Source organism: Tamandua tetradactyla, chromosome 24 (genome assembly GCF_023851605.1).
Source record: "Tamandua tetradactyla isolate mTamTet1 chromosome 24, mTamTet1.pri, whole genome shotgun sequence".
In the NCBI taxonomy this organism is placed as follows: Eukaryota; Metazoa; Chordata; class Mammalia; order Pilosa; family Myrmecophagidae; genus Tamandua; species Tamandua tetradactyla.
Genome location: NC_135350.1, coordinates 7,158,365 through 7,182,034, shown reverse-complemented (window position 1 = coordinate 7,182,034; position 23,670 = coordinate 7,158,365). Strand labels below are relative to the sequence as shown.

Below are 23,670 nucleotides of genomic sequence, written 5' to 3'. Positions count from 1 at the left end.
AGCAGAATAGGGGACATTGAAAACTTTGAAGAGAGCAGAGAAAGCCAGTTGAACCAGGTCCTAGAAGAGAAGGTGGGAGGTTGTGTCAAGAGCTCTGGGAGAGGGCTTGGTTTCTTCTGAGAATTTTGGAAAGACTGACAGCATAGATGTTGTCTTTCAAAGTACCTGGTAATCAAATCATAGACATTTTTAATATCTTGTTTAAAGTATTCTTGTTATTGTGTTTTAGCTCTTTTGGATAATCTAGCATGGGCATAGATTATTCATTTTAAAAGAATCTGTAAATACAACAACAGAAAATGACAACAGTAGTAAAACTGAACAAAATATAATTTAATATTTGTTGATTCAGAAGGCACTTATATATATATATATTGTCTGAAAAATTAACACTGTTAAATATACAAGTTATTAACCTGTATAGTAGGGAATGGACTGATCCTAGAGTTTTTTTTTTTTTTATTTTGTTTTTTCATAGAATTGAGTCTACTATAGTAATATTCTTTAAAATATCTTTTTTCCATAAGATTTCCTCTGTTTGGCGGAAATCTTGCTTTTATACTAGGGGTAAGTTTTAAAATTAAATTTCCATTTTAAGTTGACCATGAACTTTTTATCCTGTAATTACTGGTTATTTTAAAAACATGTTTATATATATATATATGAACTTGTTTGGAAACCTATTATTGAACATAGTACACATTATTAATTGGGTATAAAGCACATTGATTATTAATTGGTTATAAATAGTATGTGTGTTTTAAAGGTTTAAATTGACATGTCTGTGTAAATGCACACTCACTTTTATTCACCACTCAGCATTTGTTTATATACTGCTTAGAGTAGAACACAACTTTTAGAATACTCAATAAATATTTGTTGAATTAAAATGAAATTAGGTGCTTTAAGATGAACTTCAAGCATCTATGTATGTGGTTTTATGATCATGTTCTATACTTGAAATTCTCCATCCACACTTTATCATTAACTCTATTTTGGAGTTAAGTTTAGGTGCTTTTTGTCCACTGTGCTCACTCCTTTACAGCGCATGGTCCTGCTCCTTGCAAAGCATAGTGATTGGTGTAGGTGATTTTTGTTCAGGGCTTCTGACTGTCTTCTGTTGTATATTCACCAACTCATTTTTAGACTAAATATTGTCATACTCAGCACTGTCTTACAGAGGTGACAAAGGCCAGGTTGAAATGAAATTAGAGTGCCATACTCTAAAATTAAATTGGAGTGTCAATATTTAAAAGTGCTTAGCCAAAACAAATTCAGGTACTTTTGGAGGATGTATGAATACCTATATGGTTAGGACAGCCTAGACTGACTTCTGCCCTCTTGATGGGCACTTATGTATGTATTAGAATATTTGGATTGGATGTGTAGTAAGGAACATTTCAGAGATAACTTCATGCTTTGCTAATGGCTTTGTGCTGTGTATTTGAATTGGTCACTTGAAACGATCACTATATTAGTTTTATTTTGAAAGTATAATTCGTTTCCATTGACTTGGTTTAGGTAACGAAAATGCTTCCTCAAGTTTTCCTGTTCACTAACTAAATCATGCATTTATAATTGATTTGGTAGGTGTTTGCTTGAATCTGGAATATTATTAATGCAAATGTCTAAAATCAATTTTTGAGGTTTTCAATTTTATTTTAAAGAAATTTAACACGAAATATTTTCAAGACACCAAATGTCTACATTTTTAACTACTGCATTAGATTTACCTATTTTATTAAGTAAAAACTATGGAACTAATTTTCCTCTAAATAAGACATTTAAGTTTAATTAACATGTGCCCCTGAACTTGGAAAGGAGAATCAGGTGGGCAAATATGTTGCATTTCAGCTGGCATACAGCTGCTGTATATAAATTCAGTTTTTATTAAGTGAATTATATTTACAGAATTCTGAAATTTAAAACATCTGAAATAGTAAGACAAAAATTTAGCACTTGCTAAATACAGGTGGATGGTATACAGATATTTATTATAGTATTGTTTGTGCTTTCTGGCATATTTGAAACATTTTGTTTGTTGGCTTTTTTTGTTCTTTTTTTCTTTTCTTTTTGCATGTTTGAAATATTTTATGGTAAAACTAACGCGGACCTTGCTGTTAAAGCATTTTGCATTTTGAATATTTTGCGAGGCTTTTCTGCTTAAACCAAAATGATTCCTTTTATGATAATGTGTTTTGAAAATTCAGATTTTTCTAATCCACTTAAAAACATACCTGCAAACACACACACAGCAACAAAACCACCACTGTCCACCAAACTAGCACAAACCCCTGTACCACATTTTGCATGTAGTATCAGTCATCACAAAATTTCTTGACCTTGTAAACCTCATCCTCATCATGACGTTCATTATTCAGGACAGAAGGCATGCACAGGAAGATTTGTTTTTATATATACTGGCAATGGAATCAGTGCTCGCTTCCCTGGTGTTGCCTCGCTGTGAGAGAGCTGCCCTGAGAACAGGCAGTCAGTGCCAGAGCTGAAGCCCTGTGCTTAGGTGCTTTGCATAGCTTTTGCATTGGTGCTGCTGTGCTTATCCTTTAGTTGTACTCACCAGCCAATCAGGAGAGCAGGACTAAAAGCAAAAGTAGTCAAACAGGTTTCCCTCTCCATTTAAAACGAGGAGGGGTGGGGCTGCAACAAAATTTTTAAGGTCAAGAGTGACACTGACCACTTTAAGGAATATTAATGAGAAAACACTCACTCACTGCTTTTCCTACTAGCTTTGAAAATATTCCGGGGGTATTTGAGAGACTGTTTTTTAAGGGAGATAAAGAAAGTGAGAGTAAGGGAAACTGGAAGAGGACATGAGTAAGAAATAATAAGTAATAGAAAGATGGGGCGAGGGAAAGGAAAAAAAAAAAAAGTTGAAAAACCAGACAGAAAGAACAGGGCTGATTGATTTAGTGTTGATTCAGTGTAATATCTGGGCTGTGTGTAAGCAGAGTGTTTCATAGCAGGAACCCATCGTACTGATATGAGAACGAGTGTAATTAAAACAAACATCTCTGGTCTTCAGCTTCCAAAATAAGGAACCATAGGGTCAGGCTGAGATTTGTTGGGATATTGGTGGTAAAACGTTTCAGTTACTTTCTGTGACACAAAATTTATCTTAAAATTACTCAGTTTTCCCTAAGCAATTAATAAAACTTTTCATTCGAATAATTTTGTAGTTTGCAAATCTCTTGCACACGCATTCTCTTATTTTATCCTCATTCTACCTCTCGTATGTTGAGTAGATTGTTGCATTTTCCAAACCATGACTTGGGAATTCACAGTTCTTAAGTAACTTCTTGAGCTCAGATGTTAGACCCTGAGATTTTAAAACCCCAGCAGTATGCTTGAACTATGGCTACCACCTGCCTCATTATCCATGAATATTAACACCTTGATCCCATTTAAATTACCTTTAAATGGTCGCTCTTTAGGCCCCACCATATGCTCCTTTCTCAGTGTTTGAGATTTTCTTCATCCTTACTCACCACGATAATAGTTTTCATCTACCCTTTTCAGTGTGCCTTTACTTCCTCTCCTCGTATTTTTTAAAATTCCTTTTATCCTCTAACCACTACTCTTACCTTATTAGTCCAACTCCTTTGGCTAGTGTTATTCATGTTCATGGGTTGGCATTTTAATTTATAAATAGATGATTCACAATTCTGTATTTCCAGCTCTCACTTCTTACCTCCTTTCCCAAGAGCTTAGAGTTTCCCACTCAGCTTCCGAACCTTGGACTGGCCCTCGTTTGCATCAGTCAGCAAGCAGTAGGCTTTGGTGGTGTTTCTCTGGCCACACTCTGCTTTATCCCTTATTACTAGTCTCGCCTATTTCGAGCACTATCTTCTTCATGAAGTCTTTCACGCTTGCTTGATTCTTTCCTTCACCTTTTGATGTCTTTGTGGAGTCCCTCATCACTTCAGAACCACATGAATATCTCTTTCTCACCATTTTCTTGGCCTTGCATCTGCTTTCCCATCATCTTCCGCCAGTTCTCCTTACTACTTACCCACTTTCCCACATTGAGTGCCATTTCACCTGGTTGCTCATATTCACATGCATCCAGAATCTTTAGCCTGGTTTCCAGGGTTCTTTTCTGATCACCCGTATTTGCTTTCTCCTGAATTCTGTCTCTGTATAAATTGATGGGATTTAACAATTAGGTTCGTATTCTTTAAGGTGAGTATGAGTTCTTAAGAGGGAGGAGTCTCACTTAAATACTCTTTTTTGTCTCCCCATTACTGCCTTGGACAGAGTGCTTGATCAGAGATAAGATATTCATATATAAGTCCATATTGTCATTAGTTTCTCATAAGGCAAGCCAGTAAAGGTAGGTAAGTTCCCTCATTTTCTATATGCATTTTGATGCTTTTTATTTTGTGTTTTCCTAAAACGGCATCGCTCAAACTTGAAATGTTCCTTTATTTTGTTTGTAAATGAAATATTTTGTATAGGAGCCACATACATCGTAAATGAGACTGCTGCATCATGAATCACAGCAGAGAAAAAATTTGACCTGAAAAGTCATATTATAGTTCCATTGAGATCTTTACTATTAAATTATACTGGTTTGATAAAAAAATAAAAAGTAAAAAAAAAAAAATTATACTGGTTTGAAAGGGTTTTGTTGTTGTTAACTGGGAACTCCAGTAGATGGAGGTTCATTCACAGCTACTTCGAGGTAATGCCAAGGACAGTAAAGAATTGCAGAGATAATTCAAGATAAATAAGTATATTTAGTTTTTATTTTGTTTCTACATTTGAATATAAATTTGTGTGATGTCATGAAACTGTAGTTAGAGAAAAGAATGATTACACATTAGAAAAATCTGACTTAAAAAGCACTATAATTGTCCTTCTCCCTTCCTCCTGCCCCCTAGACATTTTATATCAATAATTCAAAGCGCCAGTTCAGGCAGTTCTTTTTTCACCTTTTCTGTGCTTATTTTCTTTTCTATTAATTGATGTTCTTCTGGTTCAAAATGTCTCCCCTAATACTTCCATTTTTTTGTAGGATAGTAGAAGTAGAAATAGGAATAAGGATACGTTTTTAAGAGATTATCGCAGTAAAGAAAGGAAATCAACAGGTTAGGTAAGACTACTACTAAGTGATGCTTGTTGTGTTATTTGCCAGTTTAAATACTTCTTGAGGACATTGAGAGGTAATTGTATTATTTTTATCAGTTAGACCTAATCTGCTTTTGAATATATTTTTTCTTCGAATTTCCTAAGTATGCAAAATATGCAGGAACAGTATTCCCTGGCTCTCCTCGCTCTTTTGGGATGTCTCACATTTACTTTTTTTTTTCTCTTACACATCTGTCTGCCTTTTCAGAGCTAATGTCCCTCCCGGCCTTTCCTGGGATACACAGAGGGTGGGTCCTAGTGGTTGGTTTACAGGTTAGGGGGAGGGGGGCAGATAAAGGCTAGAGGGGGAGAGGAGCCTACCCATCCATAGAGTCAGGTTTTCTCATTTTATTCCAGTACTATTATATAGTACTTTTTTCTAGCCTCCATATGGACTTAAGTGCTTTATACTTTCTGATCATTATTTTTACCGGTAGAAATACTTAAGCTTTTCATTCTAATATTACTTAAATATATTCATGTTCTTACTCCTATTGCCCTGCCGAAATGGGACGATGGAAGAGGAGATATTTTGAACCAGGCATGTTAATTTCTTGGAGTGTGGTAAGTGGACATCTGTAACTGGATTAATTCAGTCATTCATTCAGTGAGGAACCTATTATATGACAGAAACTATTCTGCCTTAGCGCCAAAATACCTTGTGATTTTTTTTTTAAATAGCTAAAGGTATAATGTTTTATAGTATAGAAATTTAAGGAGGTAATTACTAAGGCTTTTCAGAGACCATTGTTTTGATTTGTATGTCCCAGAATTAAAGCAAAAGGCTTTATCTGTTACCTGACATATGGCAGTGACAACTTTGGAGAGCCTTTATATGGCACAGGAAATGATACTGGATTAGGACCCAGGAAACCTGAGTACTAGTTCCCAGTCTGCCAATGAGTAACTAAAAACTAGCTCTTTGATGCTAGGCAACCGTACCTTAGAGGCCTTGTGCCTTTCTCTACAAATGAGAGGGTTTGGACTCCGTTATCTTTAATTTTAAATTGTGATTTATTTTTTAAAATAAAAATACACATTTTTAAAATGTTAGGCATTTTATAATGAATATATTAACTAGTATTTGAGGATACTTACACTGTTGCAATGGCAATGATACAGAGCCTATGTCTGCGGGCTTGCTTCATTGTGCTAAATGTCTGGTCTGACCCTAGATGCTTAGAAGATAAAAAAAACACTTTTTTAATTTGTGTCAATTAAGGGTAATTAGAGTAATGCATTCTGTCTTTCTGCAGAACCCACTAAAATCTTTCTTTTCTAGTGAATAATCTAACATTGCAATTCTACTTCATATTGAATAATTTTCAGACTGTTTATGGTGGAATTTTATGAGACAGTGGGATGGTTGTTATTTGTTTACCTGTGGTGAGGACTTTCAAGGATTTGAAAAGGGGAATATCCAGAATTTTGTTTGTTTTATTTTTAAATTATTTTTGGCCAGACTATTTTTGGCTCCAAAACATGCTGATGTGATGATGTTAGTGTGTAGAAGGAGAATGGAGTAACTTAGGCTAAAAGATTTAAAATAGGGTTGGAGAGCTGTGCATATGGAAAACCCCAAGCCACAGGATTCTACCCTGACACCACCTCGGAAACTAACCTTTATCAGGGAAATCTTGTAAAATTACCGTCTTTTCTGGAGAGACAAAACTTATTTCTAAGACTTCCACCTTTATCAATTTCTCCCTTTTCGGTTCCTTTTTTCCCTTTTAAAAAACTGTCACTTAAAAGCCCCAACTAGGGAGACAATTTGGGTTGCTTCCTAAATCTATGCTCCCTAAATGCAATTCCAAGGCCCCAAATAAGTATTTTTGTAGCCTTGCAATTTAGTTGATTGCTTATCAGTCAACAGGTGGAATTTTATTTTGTGACTTTAATAATATTAATGTAGATAATGTTAAAAACCCATTTAGACTGGTGATATTAAAGAGCGGATGTTATTAATTAGTAGGTGAAACATCTCATGATCTTTTGTAATCGTAGGACATTTTGTAATCCTAGTATATTTCTAAAGCCTTAAGATTATCTAAGTAATGGTGTATTGAAAAGCAGTTTTTACTCATAAGTCAGCGTGTCTCTTTATGGAAGGTGAGACTTTGATCTGGATTTCCTTCAGATTCACTTGTGGTAGATTAAAAGTTTGTTTCAACAAATAAGTGCAAATTAAAATGAATGATATAATCTAAAAATCACATCACAATTTCATGTTGTAAGGTTTTGCAATCATGATTGTCTTAGGGGAAGAATAACAAGTAACTTTGAGTTATCTCAGTGTGCAGTAACTCAGATGCTCAGAAACTACAGCCTTTAATTGTTCTTGACCACAATCTTGTCTGATATTTTATTCAGGTTTTGATAGTTCCACAAAATGGGTTATTACAGTATATGCTGTTGAATATTTTCTAGAAGAGCTTGTGTATTAAAATTTTTGATCTCCAAATATTTGGAGTTATTACCATTGATTCTCCTGAGACAGCCTTTTCTTTGGGTAGATTTTAATTTAGAAGTCGAATTAAGTTATTAATTATATTTTATGTTATATATTTTTTAAAAAGTCCACTTTAGTTTTAGAATTTATTCATATTATTTTCATATTATTCTCTGAATATCTTAGTCTTTCTAGGATTTGTTGTTTTGCCCTCATTTTTTGTCTTATATTTTTAATCTTTTTTCCCTTATATAGTCTCTACAAAGGTTTGTATTCTATAAAATTCATTAATCCTTAAGCTTAACTTAATTCCTTTCATTTTCTATCTTTGTGTATCTTTGGTGATTTATTTTATAGTTTCTTGATTGTATCCTTAACTTATTAATAGTCAGTGCTTCTTCTTATCTAATATAATCTTATGTTCCAATCTAAACTTTATTATCACCTGGTTGTTATTCAACATAAAAATTCCTGTGGGTTTTATGATTTGTGAATTGAAATAATACTAAAAGGATTTTCATGATTTTTACATATAGATATTACTAAAATATAGACATGCTCAAATTTGCCCTAAGGAAAGAAAGTCCAAAAATAAAAGAGAGTGATGAAATTTCCTAACATAATTTACAAGACTTTTTTCATTTGTTTAAGGATGAGATTGGAATCAAAGAATTTCCATATTGTTCTCTGAATGTTGATAACATGATACAGTTGCATGGAGTTACGTGGTACCAAACTGGCCTGGGTACTTGCAGAAAAAAGAAATTGACACATTTTTCAGTGACACATATATTTTTAGTCTACTAATGCATTTTAAAACTAGGCTTGCCATAAACTTTGAAATTATTTTTGCCACTATTCCTTTTAATAAAAATAAAATTTTGCAAACTTTTAGTCACAAAATGTAGTTCCTGACCGGCTGTATCAGCAGTACCTGGACACTTGTTAACAATTCTTGGACCCATCTTAGACTTACTGAATTGGGAATTCTGGAGATGGGACCCAACAACATGTGTTTTAACAAGCCCACCAGTGATTTTGATGCTTGTTAAAGATTGAGAGCCACAAATCTATGAGACAAAATATCTAGTTAGTTCAATTTTATCATATGATTAAAAAGTCTCTGATCATTTTAGGGACAAGGGAAAATTTCAGTTTATATTTCAATATGCTTTCCTAGTTAATAGTTTCTTCGGTTCAACACATGATGACATATTTTACTTACTAATTGTTTAGACACAGGTATTCTTAATTCAGTTAAAACACATACAAACACACACCCCTCAATTAAAAAGCAAAACAAAAGCCTAGTGGATTTAATGATTTATTATTGCGTATTTTGTTAAGGCATAGTGTGAGTGTAGCCCAGTAGTTCTTAATCTTATAATCACTTGGGTAGCATTAAAATAAAATTATAAGATGCAGGCTTTTTTCTCAGATATTCTAATTTAATTGGTCTAGGTTGGCAGATGGAAGCTTTTCAGATGTCTCTATTTTATAAACGCCGCCCAGGTAAATACAATGTGCAGCCAGAATTGAGAACAACTGGACTGTGAGCATATGTTTACAGGTTTTCTGACATCCATGAGTTAAATATATATTTAACTCTATTTTATATCTGTTTAGTCTTTTAATTAAGTTAAGCAAGTCATCCTTTGCATTTGTAGAATTAAAAAATAATTTGTTTTCCAGTCAGTGATTAATACTGATGACAAGTTTACCAGGTTATTGATCATGTCTTATTAGTCTCCATTCTCCCTCTTGCTTTTACTCTGAATCCTTGCTTACTCAAAGTTTAATCCATGCACCAGCAACATCTTATCTCCTAAGGCCTACTGAATCAGAATTTGCAGCTTAGCAGCATCTCTATGAAATTTGTCTTAACATTAAATTTTTGGTAAGAACTGCTCTAGAGCATAAAGCCCATATATCCACTTCTCTCCATTTATTTTTCTTAGTTTAAATTTAGCATTTAGTTGGTCTTAATTACTTGTTGAACCAAATTATGTCAGTTTTATTAAACCTTTTCTTGAACTCATTTTTCAATAAGGTTTAGAATTGTAAGGGATCTTAGAGTTACTATCCTTACTTGACGGGTGAAGAAAATTAGACCAGGAGAAATTAAATGACTTGCCCTAAATTGCAAAAGCTAGTAAATTTGGGGTTCATAGATGCATGATACATACATTTTTATTTCTCCTTTCATTAGAAGTCTTAAAATGATTCCGTTTTCCTAATTTAAGTTACTTGAAGTCTGAGTTACCTTTTGGAAAGGACAGTCTCAGGCTACTCAAATATAATATATATACAAAAAAATAAAAATTTTAAATATGCATGAATGTTTATTTTAATTCTATATCTCAATTTACTTTGATAATATTTTACTAATACACTAGTGTTTAAATTAAAATAGAATAATGTAATTGAAATATGTGGTAATGGGAAAGTCGAACATGTATTAAATGAATGAATAGTAGACTACCCTGTCCTTATAAAGTACCAAAACTGATTCATATAGTCCTGAAAGAAGGCTGCTACTTTGAAATATTTTTAGAATGGTTTTTGGATTGTTTATTTGTTTTCTAAGAGTTCTGGGAAACCTGGGGTTATGCTTTTTGTTTTTCTGAATCCCTGGGACAATTGAGCATTAACTCAGATCTTATATTTCATATCCACTTTTATTTCATTACATCACCTATATTTCTCCTATTGTATGTGAATATGAAGTATCAGGTCCTCATCTCTCAATCTGTGAGAGTATTGCATCAAAAGCGCTCGCTGATTATTGAAAGTGCTGATTCTTAGGTTTCTTGCCAGGCCCCATGACAGCCTATCTGTTGAAGAGACCCTGGAATGTGCATTTTTTTGTAAGCACTTCAGTGATTCTTCTGTACACTGAATCTTGAGAACCACTTCATTAGGTGATTAAATTTGTGTGTTTTAAAGAATTTAATCACCTTCAACAGGTATTAATTGAATACATTTTATGTACAAGATATTGACTGCAACGTATGTTGGTATCCATATTATCCTATTTTCCTTTCCTGTTTTCTTGTTTTTATCTTACCTTCCCACCTGATAATTGCCGAGAAGCTCACCAGCAGGTCCTGGGCCAGCTATCAGAGATAAGCGAATCGCATTGAGTTTCTCATTACAGCTTCACCACCTGTACTATAGATGCCTGGAAAGAGATAACTGAAGATACATGTATATCTAGAAGAAATGTAACTACAGCTACTTTGGAATTCTACAACAGCAGCGACAACAACAAAAAACAACAAAAACAGTCTTTATAACCTTTTTTGAGGTGAGGGGTTTTGTGTATTCCTTGGCACTCATCAGTCGTAGGTGAAGAATTGAACTTTTTGAGTGGTGTTGCTAATAGCCAGTTCCTTTCAGTATTTCATGTATATAGAGAAAGGTCTGCCTTTGTAGTGTATCTAGATATTTAAATTAGTCCTTTTTTCCCTAATGTGATATTCGTATAAGGAATATGATATTACCAACAGGATATATTCTATCATGTTCTTTCAAGTGATTTGTTATTGGACAATAATACATAAATATTTATTTGAAAAGAAAATTCGATTGTGTTAAAAGTTTTTCCCAGAACTTTTGATAGAAAAGTTTGGGGTAAGTTAGTCTAAGTTTGTCCAAAAGGAACCAAATTTCTTATTCCTTACCATGCGTCAGTTAGCCTATGTGTTCATGCAAATAAATAGGTTTCTTTAATTTTTCTAAACCGTTAATTTGTGAAAGTGGCAGGCTTTGGAAATCTGAGAGATATCCATTTTTATTTCATAATTGCCTATATATAGCCAATTGAATTGTTCTGCTTCCAGTGCAATTAGGTTTTTCACCCAGATTGTATTCTTAATAAATTAAAGAAGCCAGGCAGTTACTACATCAACTCTTGGCGGATGGTGGAAGGCTGTTAGCCAATTGGTGACCTTAATGTTTTAAATTATCACCTTCTCTCCTTCCCCCCCGAGACAAGATGTTTCCCATCCACAATGGCAAGAATTTTAAAGGATTCCTTACCTTTAGCATTTTACTTGCAAAAACCCAATCATAATTAACTTCAGAACTCAGAGTATTGCCTATTTTTGATAAATGAATGTTTAAAACGTGGGCTGTTTAACAACTCTTTAAAGCTGTGTTTTCCTCCAGTTAATTTGCCCACAATCTACAATATATTTTTTTCAGCTTTCTTTTCTTCCTCTCTTCGTGTTGTGTGATAAAAGTGGATTAAAAATGGAGTTGAAGCTCTGCAGTTTACCTGACGCCAAATATTGGTCAGGTTCTTACATTCTCAGTCTTACTCTTTTTATCTATAAAATGGGGACGACTATTCTTGCCTTTGTATGGTCTCTCAGTACAAAGTGAGATAATGATTGAAAAGTCTGTAATTCAGGCAAGGGTGCACAGTGATTAATAATAGCTGTGGTTTATTGCTAGGTGTATGTTAGGATATAGCTTCAGAGTTTGGAATAACCAACTTGTTCTGGTTTGCCCAAAACTCTTCCACTTTTAGCACTTAAAGCTCCACATCCTGGGAACCCCCTTAGTTCTGGGCAAACCAGAATAGTTGGTCACTCTAGTACTATAAATTGAGACTCAAAATAACTGACTTAAAAAAAAAAGATAGTTTCATTACCTCACATGTAATAATCTGGGCATAAGCAGGTAGAGCTGATGTTCTGGTTCCAAGTGTCTTTGTTGTTACACCTTTCCTGGTTCATACTTTTGTCTGCGTGGCCCAGGATGTTAATCATTACCATGTCCTCATTCCAGCCAGCAGGACGGTGAAAAGCGAAACCCCTACTTTTTAAAGGCACAAATTACAAATTGCACATATTTCTATTCCCATCCCATTCATCAGAATTTAATTACATGGCTAAAACTAGCTTCTAGAGAGCTTGGAAAATGTTATCTTTAGTCTGTTTGACTATTGACCCAGCTAAAGTGAAAGATTCCATTCCTAAGGAAGAGAAGAATAGATAACACAGCTCTCTCCTATATGCCTGTGTATGGCCACAAAATCCAATTTCCTTTTGTATTATTGTTGTTATTATTGAATACAGTTCTCTACTTGAAACTGCTGTGATTCAGGCTAAGAAATTAAGGGGTAAAAAGACCCCAGCCTCAAGGAAAAGCTGTAATGAAATCTATACTTGGATTTGCTGCCTTTTTTCTGTAACTACAATGTCCATTAGCCCAGAAATATTCTCCATTGTCAAGATGCGTTAACTAACTTCAGTTACTCATGCAAAAGCTTTTGATTTAGAATTGGGTTCCAAAGGAAGACAATTTATATAATTAGAAGGCTCATTCAGTTAAAATTAAAAAAATGAGGTCCCTCTGTAGCTAAGGACTTGGTAATAAATATATCCCGTCTTCCAAGAAACTTGTATTTAATTGAAGACACAGATATATAATTTTAGATCTCTAATAAAGTATGAGAACTTCTCAGACTGGATATCACACAGGTCTTGGAATTTTTGGTGTATAGAAGAATTTCTATGCAGTAACTTAATTTTAACTTCATTTTTCTATTTTTTCTAAGTTTTTTTTACCTTTATGCATTTATTTTCTATTGTTTCATGCACGTTTGCCAGCCACTTTTAAATCTTTTTTAGGTGATGGCAGAATCTAATCGAATATACCTATGTTTCCATTTCATGAGTGAATAGTGCATGGCATCTGGAAGCGTACCTGTGGGGGTTCATCGTATTATTTCCTTTCAGAAATTTCAGGGGCTCTCGTTGCCCTCTGGATACACTTCCTAGCAGGATTTCTGTAGCTTTCCAACGGATCCTGGTTCTCTCTGCAAACTCGTGTCTTTTTCCAGCTGCACCGCCTGTTTAATATTGCTTCAGGCAAGATATTTAACTTCTCTAACCCCAGAATATATCTTACCACATAGGGTTGTGAGAATGTAAACAGATAGTCTGTGTAAATCAGTGTGCTCTGTGCAGAGCAAATCCTCCAAGATCTAGCTGATTTTGAAAAAGAGACTAGCTTAGTGTTTGGAGCTCAGGCTTTAGAGTCAGTAGTCCTGAACCCACCCCGTCCTATTACTTGCTGGGTAATCAGATTTCTTAATTTCTCGTATCTCACTTTCCTCATCTGTCTGGGTTGTCCTGAGGGTAAAATGAAAGAGGTAGACATGAAATGTTAGCGATTCACCATGGAGCAGTAATTATTGTTTTTATTATTTCTCCACACCCACATCTTGGCTTCAGGCATTCAGAACTTTCCCTTAGTGTGCAGCCTTCTCTCTTGACTCTGGGTCTTTGGGCATGCCACTCTGGCTACACTTCTGGATGCCAAAAATAATCCTTTAGTTGCCAGTGTAGACATGATTTTCTGCAGGCAGTCTTCCTTGACTCTGCTTCTGATTAGGTGCATCAGTTTAGGTCTTTCTGTGTGCAAGGCAGAGCACCTTGAACTTACCTGTTATAGCTCTATCTCAGAAACTTTTACTGTCTATTTATTGTCTTATTAAAGGGTTACATCTGTTCTCACTTTTATTTCTAGGGCCTTCCCCAGTGCCCTGTGATATACTAGGTTCCTTGGAATTGTGCATGTTCTGGTTTGTTAGCTGCCAGAATGCAACACAGCAGAGACAGATTGGCTTTTAATAGAAGGGGATTTATTTTGTTTGTTCTTCAGAGGAAAGGCAGCTAACTTTCCACTGAAGTTCTTTTTTATGTGGAAAGGCACAGAATGGTCTCTGCTGGTCTTCTCTCCAGGCCTCTGGGTTCCAACAACTTTCCCTGGGGTGATTTCTTTCCATACCTCCAAAGGCCTGGGCTGAGCTGCGAGTGCTGAGATGAAGTATGCTGAGCTGCTTGGGCTGTGCTACACTGAGCTCTCTCATTTAAGCACCAGCCAATTAAGTCAAACGTCATTCATTGCAGCAGGCACCTCCTAGCCGACTGCAGACATAATCAGCAACAGATGAGGTTCACGTACTATCGGCTCATGTCCAGTAGTTCAGAACTAGGTGCCTTCACTTGGCCAAGTTGACAACTGAATCTAACTGCCACAGTGCATGAGTGAGTGAATCTTCACATCTTATAGGCTGAAGTGATAGAATAGATTAGAGAAGTGGTGAGGAGAAGAAAGAAACAGTTCTAGAGAAGGACACACGGAATACTGATAACTGAAGCTGTGGATGAGACAGAAGATCTAGCCATAAAAACACGTTTCACTGGGCCCTGTAATGGTGGCATATGTGGTCCATTCATATCCTGGTTCGAAATCACTATTACGATCATCCTTTCGACAACACTGAACACCTGTGGCATACTTAGGTAACTGGAATAAAACACAAAGTCTTACTGAAACCCCACCCCTTATGGAGTTCAAAGGTGGGGGTTGGGGCAGAAAAATGTGTTTTTTTTAAAAATCAGAGTCATTTTTATTCAAAAACACTATTGATGGTGCTCAGTTGGTATTCACTTTGCTGGGTTCCTCTCTCCCACCCTCCTTCCCTCCTGCGCTTCCTTCTTTTGTTTCATTTCCTCTCTCTCTCTGTCTCTCTTTCTTTGCTGCATGGCTTTAGTAGAAGGTGCTTGTAGAAAGATGTTACTCTGAGAATACCGGACATGATGATACAGCCCGAGGATGACCTCTGGTGGCAGCTGTGATTGGTGTATTTGCTCATGTTACTGTGGTCCACGCAGTACTAAATGCCAGAGAAACTTAAAAGTGCTGATAATCTCGCAGCTTTTGAACTAGCCAGACTACATCTGTTTCAAGGACTACTTGAGCCACTTTCTGTTTCTAAATAGCCAAATTCGTCATGTCAGACATAATTTTAATTTTTCCTTTACCCCTTATCTTGCTTTTATCTTTAATGTGAAACCGGATTGAGTAATTCTTGTTCAAACTGACAAACTGCAAATTGCTGAGCTGCTGGGATGGTAGGATATTAAAAACGGAGTTCTTTCATGTAGTTTATGTGCCTGTCATCGTTTTCCTATTGGTTCATATTTGTGGTGGCTGTGCAGTTGAGAGTTACTAGTGATCCAGTCTCGAACAGGAAAAGCCACAGAAAGGATTGTGTCAAGTGGTGGCCAAAGGCGAGTCCCCTGTTTTTGTTTGTATTTTTTAGTAAGTAGATGGCAGTAGCATTTTTTCTTTTTTCGTGTGTGTGTATGGTCCCGGAATCGAATTCAGATCTCCCACATGAAAGGCGGACATTCTAACCGCTGAACTACCCATGCACTTGGCAGTAGCATTTTAAAGTAAGGTTGCCAGGATTCAGTGTGGAGATAGACTGTTATTTTAGACTCCGGTTTGAGAAAATGGGAAAAATAAGGCCTTCATAAAAGGGTATTTTTCATCTTAAAGAAATCTGAATAGTGTATTGGAATGTTCTGCATCAAATTTCAGCATCTCTGAACTAGTGCTCTGTCTGGGAACAGGTACAGGATAGCGCATGCAATTTTTTTTTTTTTTTCTGGGGCTCTGAGGGTCTAAAACTCTTCCTTTGGCCTTGGAGGGATGATATGTGCAAGTGAGTGTTTTTGGCTTTGGAAAATTTACCTCTCAGAATTCTGGTTGTTTTGCTCAAATCAATGCTTTAAATGTTAAATTTCTTCCCCTTTGAGGGGAAGGCATATTTATTAAAATTTTCATTGTTTCCTGTTTTAAATGCATGCATAGAAATAATTTTTAATGTAAAGAAGAGAAGGTGGATAGATGTACAAAATGAAATTTGTGTAGATTCTTTGAATTTTGATTTTCTTCAATATTCAGATGACGAGGAACAGTAAAGTAGGGATAGCGTCCCCAAAGCCAAGTGTGGATTTGGAGGAGAGGATCAGTAGTGACGAGTGTTAGAGAAAAGAGATAAGTGCTGAAAAAAAGAAAAGAGCATTTGTATGAATGTGATGACATGATAGCCCCCTTAACAACTAGAGTTTAGGCAGAGTTGTGGTGGAGTCAGAGGCTGGTTAAAATTAATTGAAATCTTCTAAGAAACGATCATGATGATGACTATACAACTATGTGATGATATTGTGAATTAATGATTGTATATGTAGAATGGAATGATCATATGGTAAGAATATTTGTGTTTATTTGTTGCTATGCTTAAAAAAAACTTAAAGATTAATAAAAAAAAATTCATTGGGGGGGAAATGGAATCCAGCAAATGGAGACCTCTGTTTTCAGATGCTTGACTCTAAAAGAAGAGTGAGAGTTAAACTACAGCTCAAGGGGCATGTAGGAATGAAAGGATGTGTTTTAAAATTATGTATTTTTGGTAAAAAAAACTTTAAAAGTCCAGAAAACTATAAATAAGACAAAAATTATTTAACAGTCAGAAATAACCACTGATAACAAACAGGTTAATATTTTATTTTACTCTCAAAATTACTGTCATTATTTACTGTCATAATATTTTATGTGTATAATTTCACTTCTTGTTAGTGTTGTTTCAAGAGCATTTTGTTTGTAGTGTTATTTCAAGAGCATTTTGTTGCTTTTAAAATTTTGTTTCTTGCTTTCTAATCTTCACACCACATTTATTATCTCTTACTTTGGCTAGAACATTCAGAATTATGTTAAATAATTGAAATAATGGTGAAAATTCTTAAGTTGTCACCAGTCTTCTGAGTTTAAAACCATATGTAAAAGTGGATTTGTGCTTTTGTTGATTGCTTGGCTATTGCCCTTAAAGAACTACCTAACCCTGTCCAAGGATAATGATAAGAAACTAAAGACAGCATTACATTTTTACTTTGTGTCACGAGAATCTCTATTCTTGGCATCTAAAAATGTCAAACGCTGTCATATGTCATATATTAAAAATGATTGCTCATAATTAAAGTTTTAAAATCCTCATTGTTATGTCTAGAATCTTCAGTACTGATGTATTAATAAATACATATTTGTGTACTTTAATGATCATAAGGTTGTAAGTGCTTATATTTTGTTAAGAAATTATGGGCCATACCATTTTCTGTATACAAAATCTTAATTATAAAGATGTTTAAAAATAATATTAAAATTGGGATATGATACAGTAAGATGTATAAAAAATTATTCCTGCAATAGGCACACCCAGAAAACTGAATTAGCAAGAACATCAGCATTAGTTGCCACTTGTGCCATTCATTCTGTTACCCATAGTGATGAGGTTTATGAGATTAAACTGCTGTTGAAGTCTTTCATAATATATTTTGTGTCTGATTAGAAGAGTGGCATTGTGTCAACGATGCGTCTTTGTTGGCAGTGAGCGTTGTTTCATGAAGACATGAAGTTTTAGTTGGTATTATTTTTAGAAATTGTATTGCTGTGTGAATACTGGTGTTTTTGAAATAGGAGTTCAAGAATTTGCACAGAAATGGTGTCCTTTTTATTTACATTATTTTAGAATGGCCTTCTCTAGTATAATAGCCATGCTTTGCTAATTAATTGTAAATTAATTTAAGTGAAATGAAATAAAAAATTTGCTTCCTCAGTCATACTAGTCACATCCCAACTGCTCAGTAGCCATGTAGGAATGGGGACTACCATATTTGACATTGCAGGTATAGAATATTTGTATCACCACTACCAAAAGTTCTATTGGCTAGACTATTTTAGAACGTTAGCAGTTGGGCATTAAAAATAACTACTTCTTTCTACTTTGTAGTGATTATTGAAATAAGAATATAAGAAAAAGGGAGAATGAAATATGGAACACAATGAAAAGATTTGTTTCCCTGCTGTTATTTTTGTTGTTTTGACCTTTAGTTATTTATGATATATAAAATGGTGGTTTTAAGTGTAAACGAATGAACTGAGTGTGCCCACTGTCTGTTCACTAGCAGCATAACTCAGTGGAGAGGGCGGTTGCCTACATTGATCCATCATAACCTTAATTTCTTGCACATGTAGACAATGATGGCCGATATTAATAACAGTAGTGGACAAAGCTGCTGAAATACCTGTGTATGGGTTTTGTTTGCTTGTTTGTTTGTTTCCATAAATCTCATTGCTGGAATTCAGCCTGTCCACTTAAATACCCTAAGGTTTTTTTTTTCTTTGGGATGTGAAGAAGGCAACATCAGAGAGACACTGGATAAGTATAGTAGAGGCCTGAAAATTTGTCTGTTGAAATTGACTACTTAATTTTCCTCCTTCATTGACCTTATAATTGGAGTGTAAACTTACTTTTCATAGCTGTACAAACAGGACTTCTTCTAAATTTATTTTAAAAGCCCTCAAAATAATTCAAGCAACATAAACGCAGGCTTTATGTGTTTTTTACAATATGCATTACTTTTATTGCTGTTAATGGTACAGTTTCAATTTCTCTGAAGTAGTTTAAAAATTTCTTTGGAGTGGGAGAGGAAAAGCACCTGGAAATATATAGTATTTTATAGTTCAGTCCTGATGTTGGAACAGTCTATCATTTGCCTGCTATTGAATTTTTTTTAATGGATTGCTTGCCATGTTTGAATGTTGAGAAGCTATAGTTAAAACTGCATTTAGATGGTGAGAGCTGTATAAATAGGATGGTTAATATATGATAATGAATAAAAATAGAGATTGATTTGGTGATATGCGTATAAATTTATTTTGAGTTCCTTAAAATAAGTGTTTGGTTTACTTAGGCAATTATCTTTTAGAACTTTTCTCTATTTGGGAGCTAATTTACAGCCTGAGTATAGATTATATTGAACAGGGTGTAAAGTTTGTATTCTGTATGGCCCCTACATGTGTAGTACTTATTTCTAAAAAATAATGTAACTATTTCACGTCATCTATTAACATGAAATGGTGATAGAAGCATTGGTATACAGCTACATCTGAACTTTCTGTTTGCACCTGAGTGACAGGTACAGTTTATGGAGTGTGGATTGGAAATGCTCATTCATCAATTGCTTCTTCCATATGCATTTACTGAGGTTGAGTTTATCTTCTTGAACTTTCTATCAGAAGTTGCTTTCCTAGATAATGGCCTGAAAAAAATCAGCAAATTGACAAAAATTACATAAATTGAGACCGTTAGGATATGTATGGTATTTAGGCAAGGAGTAAAGGCATGTTAAAGATAATTTTCTCTATTATAAAGCTTTCCTTGAGAACTGCTACTTAAAAACATAATTTGTAAAACATAATTTTTCTTTGGTATGCTTTGGACATAATTGGGAATGTAACTCCAGAGATAAAATCATTTAAATAGGAGAAAAATATGCTGCTCTATCTGGAAATCAAAAACCCTGGTTCTTCCTGGGAATGACATTGAATTTCAATTAGATGATAAACAAATGTTTCACAGATATAATTCAAGGAAGATAAATCATTTGTCATTCAGCCTTTTTGAAGTTTCATTTCAAATTAAAAATTGAATTCTCCACTATTGATGCAATTATATGCTTCAAAATTGATTCATTTTAATATATTTCAACTTATGTCCATTTAGTTTCCAACTCTATACTTAAATACATTATCTTTTAAAAGCACAGGGATTAAAAAAAGGGCATAGTTACAGTAAATATTAAGGTAATTTTTAAAGTGATTCCTTACAGAAGGAGTAGACATTCATCTTAAGCAGTGGCTCTTCAGATAATTTCAGGGGGGAGAAAAAGGCTTTGTGATTATGTATTTTAATTGTAAGGATTGTATTCTGTTTTAAGTAGTTTTCTGGTTGCCATTTCAGCTATGAAGTCTTACACTCTGTATTTCATGCTCCTGTGGAGTGCTGTTGGAATATTAAAGGCTGCCAAAATCATCATCATGCCGCCAATTATATTTGAAAGCCATTTGTACATTTTCAAGACGTTAGCCTCGGCCTTACATGAGAGAGGCCACCACACAGTGTTCCTCCTTTCCGAAGGCAGAGACATCGCGCCGTCTAATCATTACAGCCTCCAGCGCTACCCAGGGATCTTTAACAGTACCACCTCAGATGCTTTCATGCAGTCCAAAATGCAGAATATTTTCGCTGGGAGGTTGACAGCAATCGAACTGCTTGACATACTGGATCACTATACCAAGAACTGTGATATGGTGGTTGGCAACCATGACCTGGTTCAGGGGCTGAAAAAGGAAAAGTTTGACCTGCTGCTGGTGGACCCTAATGACATGTGTGGATTTTTGATAGCTCATCTTTTAGGGGTTAAGTATGCTGTCTTTTCAACTGGCCTTTGGTATCCCGCTGAACTGGGCGCTCCAGCTCCATTAGCTTATGTTCCAGAGTTTAACTCACTTCTCACAGACCACATGAACTTGCTGCAAAGAATGAAAAATACTGGCATTTACGTCGTTTCCAGATTAGGGGTCAGCCTTCTGGTTCTTCCCAAATACGAAAGGATAATGCAGAAGTACAGCCTGTGGCCGGAGAAGTCCATGTATGATTTGGTGCACGGGTCAAGCCTGTGGATGCTGTGTACGGACGTGGCGCTGGAGTTTCCAAGACCCACTCTGCCTAATGTTGTGTATGTAGGAGGAATCCTAACCAAACCAGCCAGCCCACTACCAGAAGTAAGGTTTGCTGAACTCTTTGGTGAATTTTGTTTTGTAACATAAGAGTCGATTTTGATTTGGGGAAGAGATAGGTTGGTTATTGTTTGATAACTTGTACCATTTTGAAAATCACATAGGACACAGAACCTCCTGAGGTCCTTTATTTGGGGTGTCACCACTTCCCCTGTTCCTGCTTTGAATGAGCATTTGTGTAATGCTGAGAGGCCCCTCTGCCATATGGTCAAAAGTCTGGCTGAGAAACAGATTTTTTACTAAGCCATAATTATATTCTGTGAGGTGAATGTAGTTAGATGGTTTGTTTTGATGCGCGTAAGTGATAGTGGGTTTAATTAGGCAGAGTGTCTTCTGTTATTTGGGATCGTGTCCCAAATAATACAATCACAGATCTCTGTGTCTAAACCCTGGGTTGAGATAGAGTTAGAGTCCATCAACCCAAAGAAGATTGCCCATGTGACTTCTTTCGGAGGTCAGAACCATAAGAGATTTATGTCCCACAATGAAGATGAGGTATAATGACTTTTGTCAAACTCAGAAATTAACTAATACTTAGTTAGTAAGCACATGTTATTTTTTTAAGGAAAATCACACTTTATTGCTATTTCATTTCAAAGAAAGAATTAATGAGGCTGGAAGTAAACGTGTCCACTTTCTATGTAAAACCTGAATTCTTTCTGTTGATTGAGTTACAAGCAGATTCTGTTCTCCATCCTAGTTTTTTTGTTTGTTTGTTTGTTTTTATTAGGGAGCTCAAACTAGAAGCAGCCATACTTGTTTATCTATTATAGTGAATTTTCTAACCTCAGGATGACACTCTGTATTTAACCTCAGCATCTGATATCATTTACCAAGAAGCTTAGGGCCTGCTCCATGATTTTCTCTATTGGAACCTCTGAAAATAGCTACTCTCAGTAATTTTGTTAAATTTTTCATTTCCAGCTCTGGTCACTACATATTAAAAAATCTGTGAGGGTCTTGGTGAAGAGTAAATCCAGATATTTTCATTGAGGCCTTGGGTAAGGAAAACCAGGGGCAGTCATAGCGGCATTTTCACATGAAGCAATAATGTAATTGAAATATAAGGCTTGTAGACTTTTCCAATATATTCACTAAAAGTATATTTAAGCTATATCTTGAAATATTGCACATAACATGGAAACAGAATTATCCAGAATCCATGGCCCAAAGCCACCCAGCATTTCAAATCGATGCTGCCAGTAGAGACTGCCGGGGTACAGCAGTTCTCTCTAACATCAGTTGTGAAGGACAGGGGTTAATCTCAGTTTATTTCAGCCATTCCCAAACTTCCCCCAAGTTCCCCTATTTAAAACAATAATTTATTTATTTTAATTGCGGTAAAATATATATAAGTCATTTTAACCATGTTAAGTGGACAATTCTTTGACAGTAGGTACAGTATTTTCATCATTTTCCTGCCTCTACCCCTGGTAACCATGATAGTTATTTCAGTCTCTTATGAATTTGCTTATTCTGAGTATTTCATATAAGAGAGATCATACAATATTTGTTCTTTTCTCTCTGGCTAACTTTTCTCAACATGATGCCCTCAAGGTTTATCCATGTTGTAGCATGTACCAGCACTTTACTTCTTTTTATGACTGAATAATACTCCATGTATCTCCAACCTCAATTTAAATTCTTAACTATTCTCTTCCAGACTCAAGTGTGATATATCACTTCCCCTTCCTAAGAGTAGGTAAAATCAGAATTTTAGAAGCAGTTTCTAAAATATTTGGTATCCCAGTTAATGTTTAGCCCAGCTGAGTCACTCATAATGCAGACATCTGTTCTGTTCCTTCCAAGTCTTTGCTTTTTCACAACTAGAGCAATACCCTTCTACTTGCTTTTGGTTTTTCCTTGAGTGCTGTCTCTCTTCTTTAGTCTTTTGACTTAAGAAGGAGTCAATAATAAGGAAGCATCTGATTGCCTTCTCTTTTGCTCCAATCTCTCTAGATTTTTCTTGAGTTGCAGCAACTTGAACTACACATATAAATATACAATAATATTTTGTGTTTTCTGTACTGTACCCTTCATTAATATGCCTAGTATTTTCCCCTACCACCCACATTTATCTTTTGTTCCCTGTTTCCCTCTGCCCATTGGTTTTCTAACCAGTTGCATTATTTTGTTTTCTTTTAAAAGCCTTTTTTTGGCATGATTTTTGAAGCCTCATATAAGTTATTTCTCAAATTATTTTCTGATTTGCCACAATTTCTAGTTTGATGCTTGTTTAGCTTACTTTGTGGTTTTTCTGTTCTGTTTTTTTTTTTCTTTCTTTCGACCTTTTGTGGTGAGTTTTTTGCAAGTGTCTTTTTTTTTGGTAATTATTTGACTGTGTGAATAAGTAGTTCATACAAGTACACAGAATGTACATGTGTTTATATATATATATATGTGGACATTGATAGGTTTATTGTTGTCATGAAAAGGTTTTAGATTATAAATGTTGTTTCATTTTGCTAAAGTTGCCAGAATGCAATATGTCAGGAATGGGTGGGTCTTTCAAAGGGGATTTATTAGGCTACAAATTTGCAGTTCTAAGGCTGTAAAATGTCAAAACTAAA

The 23,670-nt window shown here is 35.1% G+C and overlaps 1 protein-coding gene across 4 annotated transcripts in view; it reads left to right on the top strand.

The window, feature by feature from the left end:
* Nucleotides 1–23,670, top strand: part of UGT8 (UDP glycosyltransferase 8) — an 83,098-nt gene that overhangs the window by 3,325 nt on the left and 56,103 nt on the right. The window contains exons 3-4 of one of the 4 annotated variants that reach the window (XM_077142452.1): nucleotides 10,775–10,904; nucleotides 20,262–21,085. In XM_077142452.1, the coding sequence (XP_076998567.1) occupies nucleotides 20,264–21,085 (822 nt within the window). In that variant the 5' untranslated portion in view covers nucleotides 10,775–10,904; nucleotides 20,262–20,263. Of the gene's footprint in view, nucleotides 1–10,690; nucleotides 10,905–20,261; nucleotides 21,086–23,670 lie in introns of all 4 variants that reach the window. The other 3 variants (XM_077142451.1, XM_077142450.1, XM_077142454.1) reach the window with 3 other exon arrangements.